Source organism: Magallana gigas, chromosome 3, assembly GCF_963853765.1.
Source record: "Magallana gigas chromosome 3, xbMagGiga1.1, whole genome shotgun sequence".
In the NCBI taxonomy this organism is placed as follows: domain Eukaryota; kingdom Metazoa; phylum Mollusca; class Bivalvia; order Ostreida; family Ostreidae; genus Magallana; species Magallana gigas.
The window spans coordinates 44,035,214-44,059,275 of record NC_088855.1 but is presented as its reverse complement, the minus strand read 5'-3'; the positions used below and the strand labels follow the sequence as shown (position 1 = coordinate 44,059,275).

Sequence of the window (24,062 nt, the reverse complement as noted above, 5' to 3'; positions counted from 1 at the left end):
AACAAATTTTTTAAAATTTACATATAAAAAATTGAATTATCATGGAGTTGCCCCCCCCCCCCCACTTTTTTGGGAGTATGTAAAAAAATTGATATGAAAATAAGGAAATGAGGAGTGAAATTGAAGTTATATACCCCCCCCCCCCCCCCCCCCCCCCCGGAATAGGATTTTGAAGATTTTGGAAAAGTTGAAAATTCCTTTCTTTTTTTTTTTCTTTTTTTTTTTTTGCTTGTCAAGATTTTTTGGATGAGTCTGGCCCCCCACTTTCAAAAACGATGCTACGTGCCTGCAACTACATGATATCATACATGTTGCAAATGGAGTTACTTTCCGTAATGTATCAATTATAAACCTAACATAATCCAGCGAAGTTGCATACATGCCTCATAATTACACATAACTACCTCCATATAACTTTATCAATGTATCATTAATAATGACCTTGAAATATCCATGCAATATGCATAAATAGTATCTTTATGCCTACACTAAAGGATTAGTCTAACCCCCCCCCCCCCCCCCCCCCCCCCCCCACTTTCAATTTCCTTCCGACGCCACTGTGGATGAATTTTTTAGCTTTGAAACAAATGATTTTTAGATTAAACAAGGTACATAAAAATCAACAGACAACGACTAGAAACTCGGCAGAACTTTATTTGGCCTGACATAAGACATACATATACAATCACCTTTGAAAAAAAACTAGAACTGGCCTACATTTGTCAGTTACTGTCACAAGCAATGTCATTACAAGGAATAATCATGTTTTAAAGTTCTTACCTACCGACAAACACCTAACGGTGAAAAATCATTGAATCTCCGTAAGCTTTCGGGCCAAAATGAACAAAGTAACCAAGAATTGTATCGCGAGAAAGCCACTGTAAGCCCATTTAACAGTAAACAAGACTAGCAGATAAATAAAATGGTAAATGAGATAGACCCTCATGCATAAAAATAAAATCATAAGTCTGTTGATGATATGCTCTGATGACAAGAACATAAAACTACATCGGTTTACGTGTCTTTTCTATGGTTTATATTGCACGTATTGCAACACTTTCAGGATCACAAAATCCTCCAAACAGCGACCACGGCAAGCATTAAGAGCGCACTGGCAGATTCCAGGATGGAAGCTTTGTCTGTAATGGGCAAAGAAGAGAGATTTTATTTATTATAGGATCTACTATAATGCCAGGATAATGGAAGTACAAATACAGCATCACATTCTTATCAAACGGAATTGTTCACTATTTTGGAAAAGAAAACAAAATTACACGTGACAAAGAGCCAGTATTTTTTTTTTTTGGTTTTATCTGTAGCTGGGTGCTACATGAACCTTGATTTATACAATCAGAACAACTTTTGATTAATGACAATGCTTCACTTACTTAACGGGCTTCCGTCAGCTGCAAGTAACTCCCCCGCTACAAAGACGAAAAACCATACATATAACACATAATAATAACCCACATTTTCTATTCATAAAAAAGTATATTTGATATGTAAGTATACAAAAACGAAAAGCTATCAGTCGTCTCTACTTTAAAAAAAATGGAACATTCGCATTGAAAAGGTTAAAGTTTTAAAAGTGTGCAAGGGTTAAAACGACCAGGTATTACATGTATTTTTTATGAATACAAAATATAAGTCCTTATTTTTGGCTTTAATAAGACTAACATTACAGTGCACTAACATTAAAAAGTACTATAAAGACCAAGATGTTGAGACTCGGACACCTTGTTCTTACCTCTGCAAAAGCCGCATGTAGCTGCACAGTTTGCCTGCATGTAATTTCTAAAGAAATTAACACTGCAGAAGCCCCTTTGCTGGAGTAGTCCGCATGATTGTCCCATATCTTCGCATCGTTTTGGGGCTTCAAGGAAAGAAAAAAACATCAAAATTATTTTAAAAGTTTATTAAATGTGTAATCGTAGAACTCAAATTCGTGGTCTTGATTACTGTACATATGATTGGTGGTCATTGATATTGGTCGATATTGTCAACGTTACTCCGGTTTTTTTTAAACCTATAATATTGAAGTATAAGGCACATAGCATTAGAAGAGGGGGCTGTGGGGGTGTCAGCAGACATTTTTTCTGAAAATTATACATAAAAAATTAAAACATCATGGAGTCTTCCCAACACTTCCTTTTTGGGGAGCACCCCCACGAAATAGGATATTCATGATTTGTAAAATTTCCCTTTTCCTTTTTTTGCTTTTTGCTTGTTAAGTTTTTTGGGATGAGGTTGAGGTTGCCCCCCCCCCCCCCCCCGCCTTTCAAAAACGACGCTCGCTACGTGCCTGAGTATAGAGACAGTTTTAAGAAGTTTTCGAATTAATATTCACATGTTCAAATTTACTAGATTATATGTTGGTTGACCATTGTAATGGTCTAAGATGGTTTTGAAAATTGTCCCTTTTAAACCATTTTCCAAGACCATTTCATAGTTTTTATGAGTCTTAAAACTTAGATACCTCAACAAATGATATATCAGTATCAGTTATTGGTATATCGGGAATTGCCAGTTATTATCAAAACTACATTCATGAATTCACACACAAATGTACAGAAATAATTCTGAATTCGATCTATTTAAAGGAATTTCCGTTTTCAGAGACAGTATAATTTGCTTCTATATGTCAGCAAAACACTTCAGCGAAGTGAATGTAAAAAACGCTTTTTTATGGAAAAGCTAGAAATCAATGTAAATCTGAATTACCGTTACAAATTCTGCACGATTCTTTGCAATACATCATCATATATCTGCTTGTTTCGCAATAGCCTTGTCCAGCCCAATAGCTGCAGTACATGTTCATGTCAGAGCAATCTAAAAAGAAACAACATTACACAAGTAGAAAACCAACATCTTGCTTAAATGTTTAATGGTCAATTTTCCAATGGACAGTTTTCCAATGTAAACTGCCATACCATTGGTTGGAGCGGATGTGGGTGGGGCTGCAGTAGTAGTGGTAGACGCTGCAGTTCCGGCGCAAGTTTGGATTGGGTTATTTGGATCGTTGGTTGGGCATTTACATTTACAGTCTTTGCCAACAAACCCTTCTCCTGGACAGTTCATCGCTGGACAGCTTCCTAAAATAACAACGATTCTTTCACGATAAAGAAAAAACTATTCTAACATCATTGGTTTAAAAGTAGTTTCGCAAGACAAATGTAATAAAGACTTACCAGCGCAGTTGTACATGGCGTTTGCAAGTCGGATGTCTCTAAAACTCAATCCTGGAGCTCTACCTATGATGTTTTGGAAATTTGTATCGAGAGTTTGGACTGTAATTTGGCCATTTGTTGAAAAATCCTAAAATATCGAGGTCATTTGCGTAAAAAAAGATCAAACTTTTCTTCGATATTTACCTTAATTAATTCATAGACTTCTGATGTTATAAAACACAACATTTTTATTGAATCGTAAAGTATTACCATTGTATAATCTTACCCGTGCTCCATAGTGCATCACACTGCGATAGTCATAAGGAACGCCCAGATTGGTCACTTGATTAGTTGGCAGCTTTTGGAAGTTAAAAAGAACAGGCTGTGGAATATTTTCGGTTCGAATTCTCACAAATCTGTCTCTGTCATTTCTCGATTGCTCATGGTTGAACCCAATGGCATGCCCCATTTCGTGAACAATGATTCTTTTCTACAACGCAAAGGAATAGAGTCAATATCGGTCCCAATAGATTTGAAAGATGCTTTGTAATTTTGTAGAGGAGATGGCATAAGATATAATCATATATTCATATATTACACTTACTGGCAGTGCATGAAATCATAAATGACGCATATTTTTGCAATTCATTCAAAATGTTAAGCTTAACCAATTTGAAAATCGAGTTTCTACATAATCGATTTGATATGTTAGAAATGACATTTGGAGGATGACAGAAAGAAGATATGTGATACCTGGAAAGAAAGAAAATCAACTTACGATTCGACATCCATTGGCCAAACTAATAGGCTGAACATTTCCAATCCTTCCGACAAATGACGAACATCTAAATGAGAATGATTTCTCATATTATTAGTTTGACATACATGTATTTTTAAGTGTATTCTTTAAAATTTACGTTTTTCATTTGGCTGTTGTATGGTAAAAATATAATTTTAAAAGAACAAAACGTTCTTTTAAAATTATTTTTTCTTTCAATATTTTAACGTTGTTTGTTTGTGTCGAGGTTTTTTGGTGGTTTTTCAAACTTTTCAACTTCAAAGAGTTCAACTGTAGTCATTTCATTTTGTACGTTAAGAAAGAGATTACCTCTTTGTCAATATGATTTTTTGCAAACTATGGAAGTATAGATTATTGATCAAATTTGATTTGTGATTCGAAACTGCATACCCTTGGCCGTTTTGAAATCTGACGGCGGCCGCTTCACCATTTCTTGGCCGAAAGTTCAAACAGGTTTCTCTATTCCAATCCGCTATGGCCTGGTTAATTTGTGTGAGTTGTGCACCGCCTAATGAGAAATAGAAAAAACAAGTTACAACGAACAACTCGTATTAAAGTAACTTATGTATATGAACTACAAGTATATAAGAATGATTAACACATTATGAATAATGATACTTTTATATCAAATTGAAATACTAGTACAGTGTATGAATAATTTAAAGTATTTATACAATACTAAAACACAATGCATTTGTTTTTAGCATCCCTCTTTACCATGGTGGGGACAATTTTAAACTTACTGAATGTGTTAGGTGCGATTTCATATGGAACGATTGCACTTGGCCATCTTCTTGACGGTGTGGCTTTCCTTTTCATTCTTTTGCCCGTCTTTTCTTCCTCCATCCTACGAAACATTATGTTTTGAACCAAATAGTATAATAGATAATAAAAAGAAACACGATGTTATAGTAACAAATATTATTTGACTTACATGTCTTTCTGTCTATCCATGTACTCGTCCAAACTCACGAGGATATCCCTCTCAATTCTGACCGTGGGATTAGAGGATGATCCACTCATCACTAGGTCATAACTCATACCTGTTATAGGAGAGATCAGTCGTAATCAAAAAAATAAAATGAGGCGTTTAATGACCAACTCACACAGAGCTTATCAATTTTACTGATTAGTGATGTATAAATATTTCGATTATACTCTCTCTCTCTCTCTCTCTCTCTCTCTCTCTCTCTCTCTCTCTCTCTCTCTCTCTCTCTCTCTCTCGGCCTGAAGGATATTATAGCATAGGGTACTCGAAAGAGTGATATTAGCTCTTGCATGTATCCTTCCGGCCGGAGACAGACCAGAGAGATGTAAGCTTGTCATTAGTCATCCTTCATATGAAAGGGAAATGCTTGTTAGGTTGTGGTATTACGGACTTTTTTGATATAAAAGCACGCATCTTTAGTCAAGACTGCTTTAAAACTATCAAATTTTATAAAATTTTGGCTGATAAAAAGAAAAAAATATCATTTGTAACATATTGTTTTGATTTAAACCACGCCTTGAAAATAAGGAAATTAAGTTTGCGGAAGCTAACATTGAAAGCAATATGAGCTGCAATTTTCATGCTGAATTTTTTTTAAAGAAAATGTTATTTTCTACTAAAATGACAAAAAATATCATGGTTTTACAATTTCTGTTAGCTCTGTTTTGGGGGGAAGAGCCAATAATAAGCCTTAATTGGAGCAAAATTGAATTAGTGTCGTCCTGTACAAAAATTGATCTGCTATATATTCCTTATAACTGAAATCTTTCTCCTGACAAAAATTAATGATTTTTTCAAATCTTATTTATCATAAACGTTTAAATTACAGGCAGACTTATCGTACTAGCAGGTTTTGGCTGCAAAATAAAATTCTAAAAAATACATCTCATATTGCTTTAACACATTCATGAGATTATGTCCTTGAAGTACAAATCAAAAAAGAGAGAAAATAACCTTTTCCGTATATACAAACGTTTTGTTTATTTAGCGATTCAATCTTCCCATTTTAAAAGGTGAAAACTCTTTCAATGCTTTAATTATTCATAATCTAAATTCATAATTACGGCATACACGGGAATGCGTCAGGTTAAACATACGTTAAAGCAATATGAGCTGCAATTTTCCTGCAGCATTTTTTTTTTACGAAAATGTTATTTTATAAAATGACAAAAATATCATGGTTTTCAAATTTCTTTTCGTCAAATTTTTGTGAAAAGGGCCGTTAAGGAACCTTAAATGGAGCAAAATTGAATTATTGTCGTCCTGTACAAAAATTGATTTGCTATATGTTCCTTAGAAGAGATATCTTTCCTCTGACAAAAATTAATGGGTTTTTTCCAACCTTATTTATCATAAAAGTTTAAGTTTTATGCAGACTAGCAGGTTTTTACAGAAAAAAAAATTCTAAAAAATACAGCTCATACTAGTATTGCTTTAAATATATGACCAGCGCGCAAAAGCATTTTCTAGTAGTTTAACGGTTATACCATAAGTTCTGTCAAATAAGGCTTTGATACGATTTGCACATGAAATAAAGCCCAGAATGCACTATTTAAAGAAGTTGATATTGAGGACGTAAAAACGGCTCTTACTGTCGTTATTGGCTTCCTCCATTATTTCATCGATTGTTTTTTCCATAGCTTCGGCCTACAAAAAATGTAAAAAATAAATGTATATATATATAAATGTAACCATGAGATAATCATCAAATTTGTAATTTTAAAAAAATCATGGAAAAATTAATGTTATAAAATATATCTACCTTCATTAGAAGACACAAAGCTATCAACATTGCAAAAGACTTCATTGTGAGTCGACGTTTCACTTGTTTGACTATCCACTCCAACATCCCTCTCTATATATACATGATGGGGTATGCGTCATACACGCTACATTAAGGGGGTTCATTGCCCAAATCAGGTCTCGGGTGCAACCAAAGCGTCGGCACCCCCAACTGCATGCGTCATCAGGAGATCGTCTTTTCTAATCCATATTGGGAAATAATTGATTTGGTAAAGTAATTATGATGAACAAGCGAGTCAACTTATTTTTTTTTAAAGACAGACTAAACAGTTATTAATTTGGCAAATTTATGAATAGTATTAAACTTTGGTGTACAGAGGTCATTGAAAAATGTGGGACAGGTGAAGAATAGTAGGGACTCAGTACAGAATAACTATACCATTACAAAGAAGGTATTCGAGCAGTTATATTGGATTGCAATCTTTCTGATTTTTTCACTATAATGCCTATATATATATATGTGTGGAATCGTGGGGTATGTGTCTTTTAAAATACATTGTTTAGTTTAGAGTGTTTGTATCGGTTTGTTTTAGGTTTTTGTATGGGATTTTGTTTCCTCCATTGAACTTCCCATTTCACTGAAAGTATCTATGTCTTTGGGGAGTTTTTTGTAGAAAAAAAACCCCGAACCAAATAGATACATGTATATCATTTTTTTCACAATAGTCATAAGACTGCAATTATATCTAAATGAGCACTTTTAGGAGAAAAATGATTATCAATACCCCCGTAATCGGCATCTTTATCATCTGGAGATGAGTAAGGCCAAGCGGTGACATCCGGGTGCTAACAACATGTATGCTAGTACCAATCGTGATTTAAGTACACTCCATATATGACCATATAAATGTATTATGAAATTGTGTGTTTATATGCTGAACGTTATAGTCTAAGTGTAGGCCATTCTTTCCTGGATTTTTTTAAATTATTGTTTGTGCGTGTTTAAAAAAAAGTACTTGTTGGGTTTTTTTAAACGTAGTTTTTTTAAATGGATAAATTATGAAGCAAAGCTTTTGATCATAACATAAAAACAGCGTTGCTGATTTTTTAAGGCGGTTCTTTTTCCTTTTTAGAAGGGATCAAAAGAATTACTTGTAAATAAAGTCAATTAAGTTTTATTCTTCAAGCAAACAAAAGCAGGCTTATAGAGAGAGAGAGAGAGAGAGAGAGAGAGAGAGAGAGAGAGAGAGAGAGAGAGAGAAAGAGAGAGAGAGAGAGAGAGAGAGAGAGAGAGAGAGAGAGAGAGAGAGAGAGAGAGAGAGAGAGAGAGAGAGAGAACCACTTCCTCTTACGGGTGAAATAAAGTATATATATTAGCTCTTAGAGAGAGAGAGAGAGATCACCACTACCTCTTACGGGTGAAATAAAGTATATATATTAGCTCTTAGAGAGAGAGAGAGAGATCACCACTACCTCTTACGGGTGAAATAAAGTATATATATTAGCTCAGAGAGAGAGAGAGATATCACCACTACCTCTTACGGGTGAAATAAAGTATATATATGAGCTCTTTTTTAAAATCAATAAAAATGGATATTCTACATTAGCCTTGAGGGGTTTTATTATCACTAGAACTAAACGGTTCACTTATAGAAGCCCGGTCCTTTGGGTTGCAAATATGATTTATTTTTTACATGTAGACAATGAAAATTTAGACCGATGCGAAATAGCATCCGCAACGACTGTTTTGTTGTTATTCCCTCTTTTCTGGATCCGTAAATAACAATTCTGGTCTTTTATTCTGCTTTAATGACTTTACCGATAGCTGTACGTATGGAAATAGAAATAGGTGAAGGGTTTGTTTTGCAGTAACTGCGGTATGACGGTATACTCGGTAGAATGAGTGTACATGTACGTACATGTAAGAGAGGACATCCTGGGTCCTTCTTTGAATCATACATGTTTAAGTACTTTTAAGAACCAAAACACTGACGGGCTTTAATAGCAACTGTGTCCGTGTCATCATTAGTAAGATACCACGCAAGACACATTATCGTTGGACGAATATTAATTGCAAGTCACGTTCATAACTGCTAATGAATACCCATTAGCAAATGTGATTTTTACAAGATTGTATCATTTTTAAAACAGCATTTAACTTTGATCTTATTGAAGGTGTCCATTCCTAAAACAACCTGTTTCTCCAAGTCCTGCGCAGTTTTCAGTTTCACTCAGAGGCACTTGTTTCTGTAGTTAAAAGATTACTTCAGAAGTATTATACCATTTTGTAAGCTTTTGTCGGTGGAAGACTTCCGTGAACGTGATTTTTTGTCATGATCTTTACCACCAATACATTACCGCCATATCGGTGAAAAATCAGCAGTATTCATACATGTATATATTTCCGGGTACACTTTTTAAATAAAACGTTCTCGCAACGTGAACTTAAACCTTAATTGTATTCCGTAAATCGATAATTACATGTAAATTTTTAATTTCATTTAATAGTTTTCATTATTGTAGAGTATCGGAATCCCTAGCCTTGTGTATGGGTCGCCGTTTTAAATTTGTTGAGGTATTTTCTGATATCAAAAATTGTGTTTTTAGTATCAATAAAATGATTTTTTGATATCAGAAATTCGATTTCTTGATACCATCCATTTTCTGATTTGTCAATAAAATGTCGGACATTTAAAAATCATTTCTGGTATCCAAAATTAGATTTTTTTATATTAGAAAATGACTCTTTGACATCAGATATTCAAAGTGATTTTTATATCATAAATTGCTGATACCAGAATTTTTTTTTTAGATATCAAAAAATTGAATTTCGAACAGATCAAAAAATTATTAAACCGATTTGGTGATATCAAGAATTATTTTTTGATATGAAAAAAATATTTTTTGAATTATCGATATCAAAAATTTATTTTTTGATATCATAAAATACATGTTTAAAAATATAAAAAAAAACGGCACCTTATACTTCACATTCTCACCAAGTCAAGTTAGATACTGACTTTATACTTAAGAGAAGTAAGAAAAATAACAAAACATGTTATAGTCAGATACAAATGCTACCTATCAGTTTATTTTTTAAATATATCTTCTTACCTGGTGTTTGGTAGCAATACTATTTAAAACTTCAAAACTAGTTAACAGCATCAAGAAAAAACCCATAAATACCAGCTGTTTCAAAGTTGAATATTCTACAGTTTAATTAAGATTACATTTTTGAAGAAACGAAACAGTTTCGCATTTAATTTCATTTATTTTGTATTCTGTTTTTTTGTTTTGCTATTTTATTTAAGCGGTTAGCAAACATTTTAAGTCATGTAACCAAAATTATTATGGTTGGTTTTTTTTTTAAACCTATGCAGGCATTTACTGAGTTTTTGCCCAGTTTTTAGAAAACACTTAAACCTGTATTACAGAAAGAAATAGATACTGGCTTGTCATACCGTAAATCGTTGATATTTTTTTTTACATGAAGTTCTAATGCAAATGCATGGACTCCAAACAAGCTTGCTAACCACTTTCCATCTCTAACAGTACTTTGATTTATTTAGTTCCATTTGTAGTATGGTCGTTTTTTAGGGGGGCAGCTTAAATGGTGATGGGCATGTGAAAAGGGATAACAGAGTATTAAGAACGTGTTTTTATTCATTTCCGGGTTTTTATTTTTTATCATCTGTGTGTTCAAAAGAAGATCTAAGAGACGAGTAACATACCACGGTCAATGACTTTCCGGCAGAGCTCGGTGTATAAAGTCTAGTTTACATACAAACTCATCTTTTATCTTAAAAGTTGGATGGAAAGTTACACATTTTAAATGACTGGTGTAGAAAATACAAATAATTATACGATCGAGTATCAACTTCAGTATACAGGCAAATGAAGCACAATATGAATGACGTTGTTTACTTATAGTTTGAGTTCTCAGATTCAGATTGTTAACGTTATAGAGTTCAATGCCATGAGTAAGATTAATGTGTTCTAAACACAAAATGTATTAATGAAATGAATAAATATTGATATAAGATTCAATATTTTTTTTGTATATTAATTATGGAATTCGGCTCAAACAAAATTTGGCTTTAAGCAGAATAGAGGTAATTTAAACTAAAATTTTCAAATTTTGTCATCTGATTAACTAAAAAAATCTTTACACTTCATCTAATAATCTCCCCTGTTAATACTGAGTATGATAATTATAACAGTTTAATACAATAATGCAAACAAAAAATGCCAACAGCAATATACAGTGGAGTTGTATTTTGGCAGTGCTAAAATATCAAAAGTTAAAATTCTATTTGTTAGTCAATATAATTTTGCATATTTCCTCTTTGTTTATCTCACTTTTTCATTTAGATAATCGCATGGCACACACTACTTTAAAAATATTGAAAATGCTTAAAAACGATACAAGATGCAATATCTCAAAATTTTGATCATTGACCTCATTTAAATTTTTTATTTTATGTTTAATACTATAAATGTTTAAGCATTATCATCATTCAGTTTTTTATTAAATTGAATCAAAAATGGGTAGAGATTTGAAAACTGATAGAGGAAATTCGGACTGAAATATTTTGTAAAATTTGTGAATGAAAACTTAATGCTTTGTATCAATTTAGTGTCATTGCCATTCATAAACTGTATTTCATTATTAAAAGTGTTTAACAATTAGTATTATTTTCACAATTTAGAAAATTCAAATCATAGTGCAAAATTTTTAGGGATTTTTTAAAATGTTCAAAATATTCAATGGGCATTAATTCTAAAAGTAGGTCACTGACCTACTTTTTTGAAAGTGAATAATAACACTACCATAAAAGGTCTATAACACACAAATGGTGTTTCATTATCATTAGTGGAATTCTTTTCTATGAGTAAACATAATCCTGAAGTTTGAATTTTAAAAAAAAAGAAAGAAAAAAATAAAAAGTAAAAAAGACAATAACACTTTCATGTCTAGAAAAAATCAACAAGCCTGTTGTTCATCTTCAGCTACATAAACTGGTCAAAGTAAATATCGATTTCACTATCAAAGTTCAAGGTCAAAATGCCATTACCAAGATTTTACAATCATTCACTATGTTACCAGATATGACCCCTCCCCCAACTGCTCGATTATCTATATATAGCTATGGAAGCCCAACAACTATTCATAGATGAGATCCAATTTCCTAAGATGTATAGACTGTCTAGGCAAAAAAGAAATTGCTGACATGAAACAATAAAAAGTCATTTTATCTGAGTACGAAAACTATTTTCGACAATGCAGTCATGATAAATGTATGAAAATATGCATTTCAGGATATAATGTGTTTGATTTTGGAGGGGGAAACGACTGAATCGGGAACCAGGAACTGTGGCGGAGGGAAGTTTAAACGGCCAAGTACATCCGGGTGGCTATCCGCGGCTGTGATTGAAGTAAAGGACAACTAAATCTGAACACCATAGAATCTAATATTAATTTTAAATGATAAAGTGCATCATTACGTATGCGAAATATATACTGTAGATGTTCGATTGGAACAGTTACAGGAAAGTTCCACTGAGTATTATTTTGTCCTTATGACTGTTGTAAGAGTATTCCCTCAATATGTACAGAACTATATATACATGTATCAAGATGTTTGGAAACATGAAGATTAAGTGGCATGCTCATAATAAAATTCAAAATTATCTAATAAGATATAATTAAACCATACAAGTAATTGTGTATTTTACATTTTTCACGAAACAATGTGTATATCTTGCACAGAGAGGTGTTTCCTCTTCCTTCTTAATATATCTCCACTTCACGAAACACACAGTTGTATATAAGGATGTCCTTATGAACCTTTGAAGTATAACCAATAAAAATTAAAATGTGCCGAAAAACTTTTCAATTATAGAACTTCACTGTATCCCTAAAAAGCACAGTGGCACTTGTTGCAAAAACTTTTAAAAGTTGACGTTTTCGGGGGAAAATATTTGTTTAAAAAATGCTTTCTGTGATGTTTCTTGTGGGTTTGAAAGAAGCGAGTGGAATCCCTCACTTTTTCTAATTAAAAAAATAATTGTCAATGATCTCATTTATAATTAGTAAATGACAATTAAACCGGTATATCACGATTGCTACATCTTTGGTTTAGTTATTAAAAAAAAAAAAATTCTTTATTACGAAGAGATAAACAGGTATGCGAAGGCACTTAGCATCGTTTTTGAAATGGGAAATGGGGGGGGGGGGGATGCAGACTTAAAAAAAAAAACCCTTGTACCCCAATCTTCAAAACCCTAATCCATGGTGGGGAGATTGTGTTAGAGTAGTAAATGTTTTGCTGTGAGAAAAATTGGGGTGGGGGGGGGGGGTGTTCAATGGGGCCACTCGCAACCTTCACACTTTCGCCTTTAGAAGAAAGATCATGCAGGAGTCAAACGTGCGAATTTCTTTATTGCATACAGCTTATTTCATTTACCAGGAATTAATGAAAGAAATAATTATACATAGATGTAGCTGCAGGTCTATAGCTCTTGGTCTGAAAAATGCAGGTGGACGACCTGGGAGCTACAGTGCCATTTATTGGAAAAATTGTGTATTTATTGCGCACTAAAAGCTAGTTTTGGATTGATTAAACTTATTTATACGCAAATTCTGTGAAAATAACTAGTACCAATACATTCTTCGTGAAATTTACTACTGATATCGTCTTTTTTGCCTCTGGTAGTCTTTTAAACACCATCACCAGCCCCGTAAAATGAAGTGGTGCAGTTTGTTTACATGTTGAAATGGCGAATCTCGATGTAAAGGACTATATGGTTTGAGCCTAAAATGGCCCCCTTAAATGAACATCGTCATTTTACTGTAATTGTTTGTTTTATTTGTACAGATGTACATTGGATTTTTAAAAATTATTTTCATTTTGATTTAAGAGCCCACAATTTAAAAAATTGACATCATAAAGTTTACCTTTTCCCGCTTTTTTCGCATTTTTAGCATAAAACGGCTTGTTTTCAAGCAGTTTTTTCTTTAAGAAAAAATTGAGCGACTGATTGAACAAACAGAATGTTTTTACCAAAGATCTATCTATCCAGTACTTACAAGTGACAAAAAGTTCGTTCTTGTTCAAAGAGTTGCTCTATATTTCCCATTCGAAAAAAAGATAAGAAAAATGTCGATTTTTGACTGATTTTGATTGAATTGTAATATACATGTACTAGTACTTGATTTTCTGAGGTCGGTAGTTTGTTCCGGAAAAGTATGAGGCAAGTAAAAGGACGACATCAGTAGTAAATTTCATGACAAATATAATGGCATTTATTGTTTTCACTAAGTTTGCGTATAAATAAAGTTAACCAGTCCAAACCTAGTGCAAGTTTTTGTGCCCAATAAATACATATTTTTTCAATGGATGGCACTGTAGCTCCCAGGTCGTCCATCAGAATTTTTTTCAGACCGGGAGCTAGACCTGCAGCTAACACAGATGATATGTATTTCATTGTAAGTAATGTAACAACAACGATAAACCAAAGCTTTATCCTGATATCTGTCTAGAAACATACGTCATGTGCAAAATCGATCTGGTCGTCTGAATTGTGCTGAAGTGTTTGAGAAAACTAAAACGTGTACGATGGAATCAGACATACATTGTATTTCTAAATATCTGCATCGTATTTCTAAATATCTGCAACGTTCAATTTCCTGTGAATACACTTACCCTTTTATAAATGCCATTATGCGTTTTGAATATATTTATTTTAAGACTAAACAATACGTTCAAACTTCAGGCACGTAACATCAGGGGGCGGTTGGGGGCTGCCCATAGGAGAAATAATAGTCCCATATGCCCCCCCTACACTGCCCTGTTATTCGTTTGATGCACACTTCAAAGATAAGGAAGATAAGGGACCACTTTTATACCCTATATCATTGTGAAATGCTAAAATATGACAAAGCTCGGGTGAGCTACCGGACCCTTGTAGTGTGTTTCAAAGGTTCACGTCTAAACATGGCTGACACAAAATAATCCCAAATTCATGTTTAATGTCTTTCGTTTTAGCTTGCGATTGAGGCTTGTTTTTTTTTAATGAGAATAAAATCAAAGTAAATTGTCTGATCGTCCCACCTTAGTAATAATACGAGGATTTTTATGATTTTCAATGCATGTTATTTTCGGAGAAGAGTAAACAGTCTCGGAGATTAATTTTAAACATAGGTATATACAAATACCAATATTCAATCGAATTCAGCAGACACAAACACATTTATAATTTTATCCAGGCGAGCTTTACTGCCTCCGAAGTTGTCAATGCTCAGAGAAATTATTCAGGCATAAAATTAGAATATACCGGTAATAAAGTAAAATATAATTTTCTGTTCGAGTACTCTCAGTACTTTGATGAATTTCCTTATTGGCTGCTAGCGTCTACGGGCTTAGTGGCTGCTAGCTTCAGTCTGGTCTCTTTAGATCTGGAAAATTTTGTATATAATGACTCTAATATAAGTATATACATATACTTATATAATAAATACGCGTTTTTATTATCTTAGAGTAGATGCCATGATGCAACAAATTGTTACAAATACTGATATAGAGCTCGGCTGAATAAAGAAAATATAACCAAAAGCATCGTTATCGTTAGCACAATTTTGAGACAACAACCTCACCCCCTCCTGGAAAAAGTTGTCAATAAGAAAAACAAACATCTAAAGATATTGTTTTTAAGATTTTTAGTTAGATTAAACATGAGTAGCAACGCCCCCCCCCCCCATTTTTTAAATAAAAAATTCCAAAGGTATGGTTAACTGTCGTGAAATTAAAATGTCAAAAGAAAGAAAGGTTTTTTTTTTTTATTGGTAATACTTGTATATAGATTAAGAAGCCTAGGGTGAAAATTGACAAAAAGGTTTTGATTTCAAGCAAGTATTACGGAATATTAGTATGGTGTCCCTATTAATGTCGATTTAATTCAGACTCACTTAGTGAAGTTGTTTATCAAAAATTTCCGGAGAGCTATACAGCTTTACAGCCACTTGTGAACACGTACTGTTTATCATAAAGCAGCTACCATAACTTCGTAAAATTACTGTCAATACAGTATATATTTCATAATCAAAACTCTACCAGTTCATATACGATCAAATTTATCTGACCCACCTGTTCCTTAATTTTAGAAATCCAATTTTCGAAGAAAACACATGATAATAAAAACATAAACATACTACCATCCCCTTATATTTTCTTCAAAACTTTACAATTTCTGATAAAAAAAAAATTGTGCTTAAATGATTACAAAAATTTCTTTTCAGCTTTATTTAATTATTTATCATGCACTTGCACAGCAAAATCATTTTGATATTGAAATATATACATATATAGCCACACATTTTTTCGCAAAAAATTACCAAATTTCTGTTCAAGTCGTTAAATTCTAATACAGGAAAATAAAATTCTCTCTCAAAATTCTTACAACTCAGAAGCAATGGCCAGGAGCTACAGGGGCCTCGCGGCGGTCTCCAAACCCACATGCCGCTCAAAATATATTCACCCCAATTGGAAATTTCTTGGTCCGTCTCATTTCTAGAAAAGAGTACGCATTCAACTTGTATTTTACAGTTTACATTACATGTCAAATTATTTTAGAGACATAAGATATTATGCATTTCTTTTTGTAAATAGTAAAAGTTGACCCTTGTCGTATAATACCATGGAAATTATATTACAGAAACCATTGGATTCATCACACTGGCAACGATTTTTACATACATGGACCTCTTCTTGTTGGTTCCACTTTCAGTCATGTCTCAATAATTTTTTTAAAAATAATATTTTCGATCCAAAGAAATGGCGTCGTTCAATGAAAGCTTACTTGAAGAGTTTGACTGAATATTATGTTTATTCTGGTCAATTCCGGCGATTACGCATACCTTTACCTGCAGCAAGCATTTGCTCGAAATGTCAAAATTCGACAATCTTGTAACTTTTCATTTGTCTATTTGTAACATGTCAGATTTGCTATTTCCAAGCATGAAGATACAAATGCATGCAGGATCTATGGATTGAAAATGAGCAAAATTGAAGGTTAAATTAACTAACAAAAAAACATCACGCTGCAAAATGTGTATCATCTGAAGGAACTGAGTCAAATCTTAAAGTGCCCGATTTTTATATAGGTTACACGATCAGAATTACACACATTCATACTCCGGCTCAAAAACCAACAAATTGCATAATCCAATTTACAAGTTAAAGGGGCATGGTCACGATTTTGGTCAAATTCTATTTTACTTTTTTTATTATACACTATGCTTTAGGAGTGCATTTCTAATGATCAATTGAAATTTAAGAGTAAGTCAATAGAGCTGTAAGCAGGTAAGGGCTCACAATTGTTCGTCATGTAAACAAGGCTTGCGGCTTGTTTTTGTTTACATAGGTTCAATTTACAAGTAAAAATCTTTTTCAAACTGATTTGTCTACCTTCTTATTCATTCTAAGCATAAATAAACAGTCCTTAAAGGGGCTTGGACAAGATTTTAGATCAAAATTAGGTCTTTCCACCTTTCAGGTGAAAGACCTTTTGTATTTCTTATCTTTTTTATTATTTTTTTGTCTTCTCTTTTTTTCCAGGGACAGCTTTTTTGTTTCTAGAGATATTGAAACCATTTTTTCTTTATGTTATTGACCTTTAAAAGTTATGGTACCAAATGACCCTTTGCGTGATCACTCCCAGAACTTACAAAGTTATTGTCCTTAGTGTACGAAGTAATTGTTATCGCTGCTCCTCTGAAACCATGAGAGATAGAGACTTGGAACTTTTAACAATACCTTCATTACACTTAGAGAGTTCTTCAATCTATTCATACCGAAAGGATCTGAGGCCCCCTTCTAGTAGTTATTGCCCTTGAAAGTATTTACATTTCTATAAAATCACTTTCAACTTTTTTATTATTTGTCATAGAGACTTCAGACCACTTGGGATGGAAGCGTCTACCTTGGCCGAACAAAATGACATAAAGGTCAAAGGTCAAGGTCATTTGGAAATCCGTTAATTAATGAGTTTTTAGATCTCTTTTGTTTAGTGTGTTAGAGAAAAACTTTTTCATGGATGTGGTAGGACATCATTAGACATTTCAAAATATAACCTTTTGACCTTTACCATGTAACAATTATAGAGTGTACAAAATGCTTGTTATCGCTACTTCTCATTAACCGTTAGAGATAGAGACTTGAAACTTTTACTAATGTATTCAGAACACTTAGACTCCCCTTCAATCTATTCATACTGAAAGGGTCCAAAGTCCCTTTCTGGCAGTTATTACCCCTAAAAGTTTCGAACAATCAATAAAAACACAAATAACTTTTGAATCAATAATCATAGATAGATCGGACCACTTGGTATTGAAGCGTCTACCTTGTCAGATCAAAATGACAAAAAGGTCAAAGGTCAAGCAATACTTAATCGTTTGACACTTTTTTATGAAGTAACGCAGAAAAAATACTTTATTCTATTAAAGCAATCTTATTTCAAACATAAAAAACAATGAAGTGGAAAGACCTCTAATTGTTCGAGAACAATTAGTCTACTAGTTTAATTTCTTATTTTTAAATATAAAATGTATTACTTACACATTTTGAATGATTGACCAAAATTTGAATGTTATAATTTAAGTTATAAGAGAGATACAGAGGTAAGAATTCATTGCTATGTAAACAAAGCTCGAGTTTTATATTTGTTTACTAATGATGTAAAGTATGGATTTACCATTTCTTTGACAATATAACTCGTAAAAAACAAGGCAAACTTGTTCAATGTATTTATAAAATATATTATCAATAGAAGAAAGCAACATTTAATTGAAACTTATACCAACACATATGTTAACAATAACAAGGCTCAAGCTTTGTTCACAAAAAAAAGAATTCCAAACTCTGTATCTTGCTTATAACTCAACATCGGACTTCCAAGTTTTGAAAAAGCATTAAAAATACCCATAATAATTGTATTTTCCCGCGTTTCGGTAGTAATAGCGGGAAAATGTCGTATTTACGGAACGGTGCATTATTATGGAAGGGTCCATTAGTAGCCAATAGAATTGGAGAGTAGAACAGGTTTTAGACAGGTGTTATTCAGGTATTCACTTCTAGCCGCCGCGCGTCAGGAGTTAGACGCAATGGACGCCGAAAAAGTGCAAAGACAGATAAACGAAACCGTGCGTTTTGCAAATAATGAAATGCTCAGCAATATATCAGAACTTTTAGATAATAGACTGGCAGACATGCAACGCAACATAAGTGAAAACCAGAAAGCTATTGCTGAAAAACAAGAAGCGCGCATGGAACAAGTTATTTCAGAAGGATATAAATTCAAAAAAACGTGGAAATGAAGAACAACACAAGCATAACGTCAAAGTCTTTGCAAAAATGCAAGAAGCAAATGAAAACCTGAAGGAGAATAAAGTTCAAAGTGCCCAAAGGAATATTGCAGAAGGTTTGGACATTATAAAGAATAGACAAAAGTTAATTAAGTTAGCAGATTCCTCTGAGGCCGGATGGAGGGCGGTGGACGAATACACAAAAAATCCAATTGCTTCGGACTCCGAGGACGAAAAGAAAATATGCAAAGCGCAGACAAGGGCTGAAAGAAAAGTCAAAGAGGCTAAAGCGAAGAAAAGGAAGGACTTCCGAGATTCAGCAAGGCCGTACCAGAAGCCTTCGTGGTCGCAGACATCAGCTGACAATACAACTTGGAAGTCGGGGCATTGTTATCGATGTAACAAGAGGGGCCATTGGAGGAAGGATTGTACGGAGAAACTAAATGGAGACAAGATAAGTACAACTGTTACTGAAGTAAATCATTTGATAAGTCAAATCAATAATGAAACGCCTATTGGCAATACAAACAAAAGTCAGTCATGCATTAAAAATATTTCACCTGTTGGTCGTTTAAAGCTGAACACCGCTCGTAAATAGGAACCGTCACACAGGCACCTGGTATATAACCCTTCGATTTCGTTACACCCGATTGCACATCTGAAACTCGTGGCCGACGTGTAGTGTTCCTTTCGTTGTCTTTGGATTTTTAAGCATTTAATTGTTATTTATGTGCACATTATGTCTGTAAATAATGCAATGACCAGTTCATTTGATGTTAGTACTCTCCTGGTTTGAAAAAAGTGCGTAAAACTTGACAATTTCATCGCGACCGAGTAACATGGCGAGGCAAGATGTACGTCCACACAGGTGAGACCTCTACAGCGATATACTTTGAACTGTTAAGAGGTCTATGGCTTAAATAGGGGTGTAGGAAGAGCGGTGCTGAAAGAGAAATATGGCGGACAGTGCCTATTTACGAGCGGTGTTCAGCTTTAAAGGAAAATTTAGGTCACTGGCGTTCGATTGGAACAAACAGGTATGTGTTAGACGTGATAGAAAACGGATATAAAATGCCATTGTTTACAACACCTGAGCATATTGAGTTAAAAAATAACAGGTCTGCATTAATGAATCAAAGGTTTGTAGCTCAAGAAATAGAAAAACTGTTAAACAAAGGTTGTATAGAAGAGGTAAAGGATAAGCCAAGGGTGGTTAATCCCTTAACGGTGGCTGACGGAAAAGCAAAACAGAGGTTGGTATTAGACGCTAGACATGTCAATCCTCATTTGTTTAAATACAAGCACAAGTATGAAAATGCAGAAGTGTCAAAAAATGTATTTGAAGCAGGTGATTTTATTTTTTCATTTGATTTGAAAAGTGCGTATCACCACATTATGATGCATGAGTTAGACAAGGAGTATTTAGGTTTCAAATGGAATAACAAATATTATGTGTTTAAAGTTTTACCATTTGGTATTAGTACTGCTGGTTACATTTTTTCAAAGTTAATGAGAGAAATTGTAAAGTTCTGGAGGACAAAGGGTTATAAAATTGTCCTGTATCTAGATGATGGCATTGGAGGTGCTTCAACATTCCAAGAAGCAAAGGTGGTAAGTTCCGAAATTCAGGGAGATTTAGATAAGCTTGGTTTTTTGATAGCGGAGGACAAAAGTCACTGGGATCCAGTACAGGAGTTAGTCTGGTTAGGGTTGGTCTGGAATACAAAAATCAATAAAATTATGGTCACAGCAACAAGGGTAAAAAGGCTTAATTTGTATTTCGAATGTTTTCGAAAGTTATGAAGCAGGTCTTATCTGGTTTGATGTTAGAAATAATGCATCTGTTGTTGGACAAATAATCTCAATGCAAACAGTGTTCGGTAGTGTAGTTAGACTAAGGACACGATATTTGTATTATTGTATTATGAATCGCTCCAGTTGGAATTCTAGCATAGTGTTGTCTGAAAAAGCTATGAATGAACTCAAATATTAGTTTACATCTCTGGATGGAATAAATGAATCTGGTGCTAAATTAAGTCAGTTGACAAAAGAGGATGTTAGCTCCATTGTTGTTTATTGCGATGCCTCAGACACAGGGTTTGGTGGTCATTTGACTATGGGTTCAGATTTTGAACAAACTGAGTCGGAAAGTTATGGAGTATGGAATGAATGGGAGAATAAACAAAGCTCTACTTGGAGAGAGCTTGAGACGGTAAAGAGAATTTTAACAAAATCAGTTGATATTGTTGAAGGCAAGTCAGTTGAAGTGTATTCGGATAATAAGAATGTACAGCACATTCTGAAGGTGGGTAGCAATAAGAGAAAGCTACAGGACATTGCAATGTCAGTGCATACTTTTTGTGACGAAAAAAAAAAATAAAGGTAAAATGTAAATGGGTACCTAGAGAAGAAAATGTAAGGGCAGACTGTTTGAGTAGAATGTCGGATTGTGACTACTGGTCAGTTAAACAGTGTGTGTTTGAGTATTTTGACAATATCTGGGGGCCACATACAACAGCAAGTGTAAAAGTTTTAATTCTAAGCACTGGTGTAGAGGATCGAGTGCTATTGATGCATTTCACAGGTATGGACAGATCATTTAAATTGGGTTGTACCCCCGCCAATGTTGATTCCTAAGGTGGTAAGAAAAATTGAAAAAGAAAAATGCAATTGCACCTTGGTAATTCCAGAGTGGAAGTCAGCTCCTTTTTGGGCGATGTTAATTGATATGAAGGGAAATTTTAATACATATGTAAAAACACACTCCAAGATGCATAATGTACATGCAATTTGTAGAGGAATGGGAAACAATGGAATATTTGGGAAAAGGAATTTAGCACTTAACATGATTTTTTTGAAAATAGAGTTTTGATATTGGAAATATATTTACAGGAATAGGACTTCAGGACAGAATTATGCAGACTACAGAAAAACATGGCGTTGAACCTGGAAGTTATTTATCAGAATTATGTCCTTCTCTAAGTGACTGGATTCTTTCAAGTAAAAGTGATAATACCAACCTATCTTATTCCAACGCTTATAGAAGATGGGAGGTTTTCATTAAAGCGCAAGGACACAGTGCGTTACCGGCAAGTCCAATACACGTGGCTCTATACTTGACGCATCTGCTCCAGACCGGATCATCTCAACATCCAGTGAATAATGCTGTTTATGCGATTAAGTGGGCTCATGAATGTGCGGGTTTTACGGATCCAACAAAAAATTTTTACGTTACATCTCTACAGGAGGCAGCGAAGCGTAAAGCTAGTCGGGCTATCAATAAAAAAGAGCCGATTTCCAAGGATGTTCTGATTGAATTGTGTGATAAATATATTGATGATAGTGACTTATTGATTGTTAGAAATTTGACAATGATTTTATTTTGTTTTGCGGGTTTTCTCAGATTTGATGAAGTAAGTTCTTTAAAATTTAAAGATGTTCATGTGTATGACGAATATATTGTGTTGAACATTCAAAAATCAAAAACTGACCAATACAGGCAGGGAAATGAGGTGCTTATCGCAAATGGTGTAACCTCTGCGTGTCCAGTAAAGATGTACTTAAGATATTTAGATTTATTAGGTACTATTGAAGACAAAGATTTTTTCTTATTTAGACCAATTTTTAGGTCAAAAAATGTATGCAAATTAATATACAAGAACAAAAAGCTTAGTTATACTTCAGCTAGGAGCAATCTTTTGTCTATGTTAAAATCAGTTGCAGGAGAGCATGTAAACATAGGAATTCATTCTCTTAGGTCAGGTGGGGCAACTGTGGCAGCAAGTTCAAACGTTGATGAAAGATGTTTGAAAAGACATGGCAGGTGGAAGACTGATTCGGCCAAAGATGGCTATATAGTAGATTCCATAGATAAACGTTTGTTGGTATCGAAATCGTTGAATTTGTGATATAATGGTACAGTTGTATTCACCCCCATCTTTGTTTTTTCTAGACCACGGCTGGCTGTCAGGCATTTTGATGTTTGTGTTTGTTTTTTAATGTAAGTACGGTAGTAAAGTTAATACTTGTATTTTCCCGCGTTTCGGTAGTAATAGCGGGAAAATGTTGTACTTACGGAACGGAACTTACGGGAGTATACCTATACTTCCAAAAAAATTTAAAATATTTATCCGAAATTTTTTTTCCAAAATCAGGGAATTCCTAATCCGTGGGGGGGGGGGGGGGGGGGGCTAGTATGCTTCTGAATCTAACTTCTCAATCTTTCAAGGTAAATTTAGGAACAATAATATTTCCTACGACAAAAAGTGGGGGGGCTAAACACTCTATCATGCTATGTTTGTAATGGTTAGGTATAACTTTGCAAAAAAAGTGGGGGGGCTAAGCCCCCCCTAGCCCCCCCGGTTCCGACGCCTATGCCATATATGTTGTGAGGTCTGTTCACAACCTCCCTGCATCCAGCGGCACCTGGCAACAGACACAGGTTTTCTAGAGTTTTTATACTGCGATTTTTATCGTTTTATCTCTAGTTTTTTTTCCTGGCCGGCCCTGATGCATTGTGTAAAGGGAGATATTTTTTATGACTCCGATATTTATTTTTGATGTATATCGGTATACTAGCAATTTTCATATATTTATATATGCTAGTTCATCATGATGTTTTTCTGCAAGTTTGTCTATATAGATAGCAATATTTAATAAATCAAAGGCGTCCAGCAACCACGGCTGGCTGTCAGGCATTTTGATGTTTGTGTTTGTTTTTTAATGTAAACTCTTGTTTACATTTTGAATGTTGAAGTGAAAATTTGAGTTTTAGACACAAAATGAATGTGTTAAAACTTAAAGGGACTTGGACACAATTTGACCTCAAAATTTAGAATTTTATTTTTCCATTTTTAATGATTAAAATGGGTATTAACTTTACTACTTTGTTTGCATAACAAAGAATTGTAAACTAAACAACTCGCTTATAAATCAACAAAAGACCCTCAAATTTTGATTGTCTTTTAAAAATGCCTTACTGAAGCATTGTAAACATTAAATTCG

General features: G+C 33.9%; 1 protein-coding gene across 1 annotated transcript; it reads right to left on the bottom strand.

Annotated features, from left to right (window-relative positions):
• Positions 1 to 634: 634 nt before the first annotated feature.
• On the bottom strand, positions 635 to 6,831 carry LOC105333268 (low choriolytic enzyme). Its single transcript, XM_011436171.4, has 13 exons — positions 6,717 to 6,831; positions 6,547 to 6,601; positions 4,901 to 5,009; positions 4,710 to 4,813; positions 4,357 to 4,474; positions 3,946 to 4,012; positions 3,454 to 3,657; positions 3,189 to 3,315; positions 2,931 to 3,092; positions 2,722 to 2,829; positions 1,748 to 1,873; positions 1,389 to 1,424; positions 635 to 1,139 (listed from the first exon to the last, which is right to left on the bottom strand). The coding sequence occupies exons 1-13, from the start codon at positions 6,801 to 6,803 to the stop codon at positions 1,066 to 1,068; spliced, it is 1,377 nt and encodes a 458-aa protein (XP_011434473.3). The 5' UTR covers positions 6,804 to 6,831; the 3' UTR covers positions 635 to 1,065.
• Between the last annotated feature and the right edge of the window lie 17,231 nt (positions 6,832 to 24,062).

Bases quoted from the DNA above. Each gene is read 5' to 3' on its own strand.
- LOC105333268 (XM_011436171.4), bottom strand. From the start codon at position 6,803: ATGTTGGAGTGGATAGTCAAACAAGTGAAACGTCGACTCACAATGAAG. The intron at 3,316-3,453 runs GTAAGATTATAC...TCGATATTTTAG, and splicing joins TGATGCACTATGGAGCACGG to GATTTTTCAACAAATGGCCA. The intron at 1,140-1,388 runs GTAAGTGAAGCA...TGCCCATTACAG, and splicing joins AGCTGACGGAAGCCCGTTAA to ACAAAGCTTCCATCCTGGAA.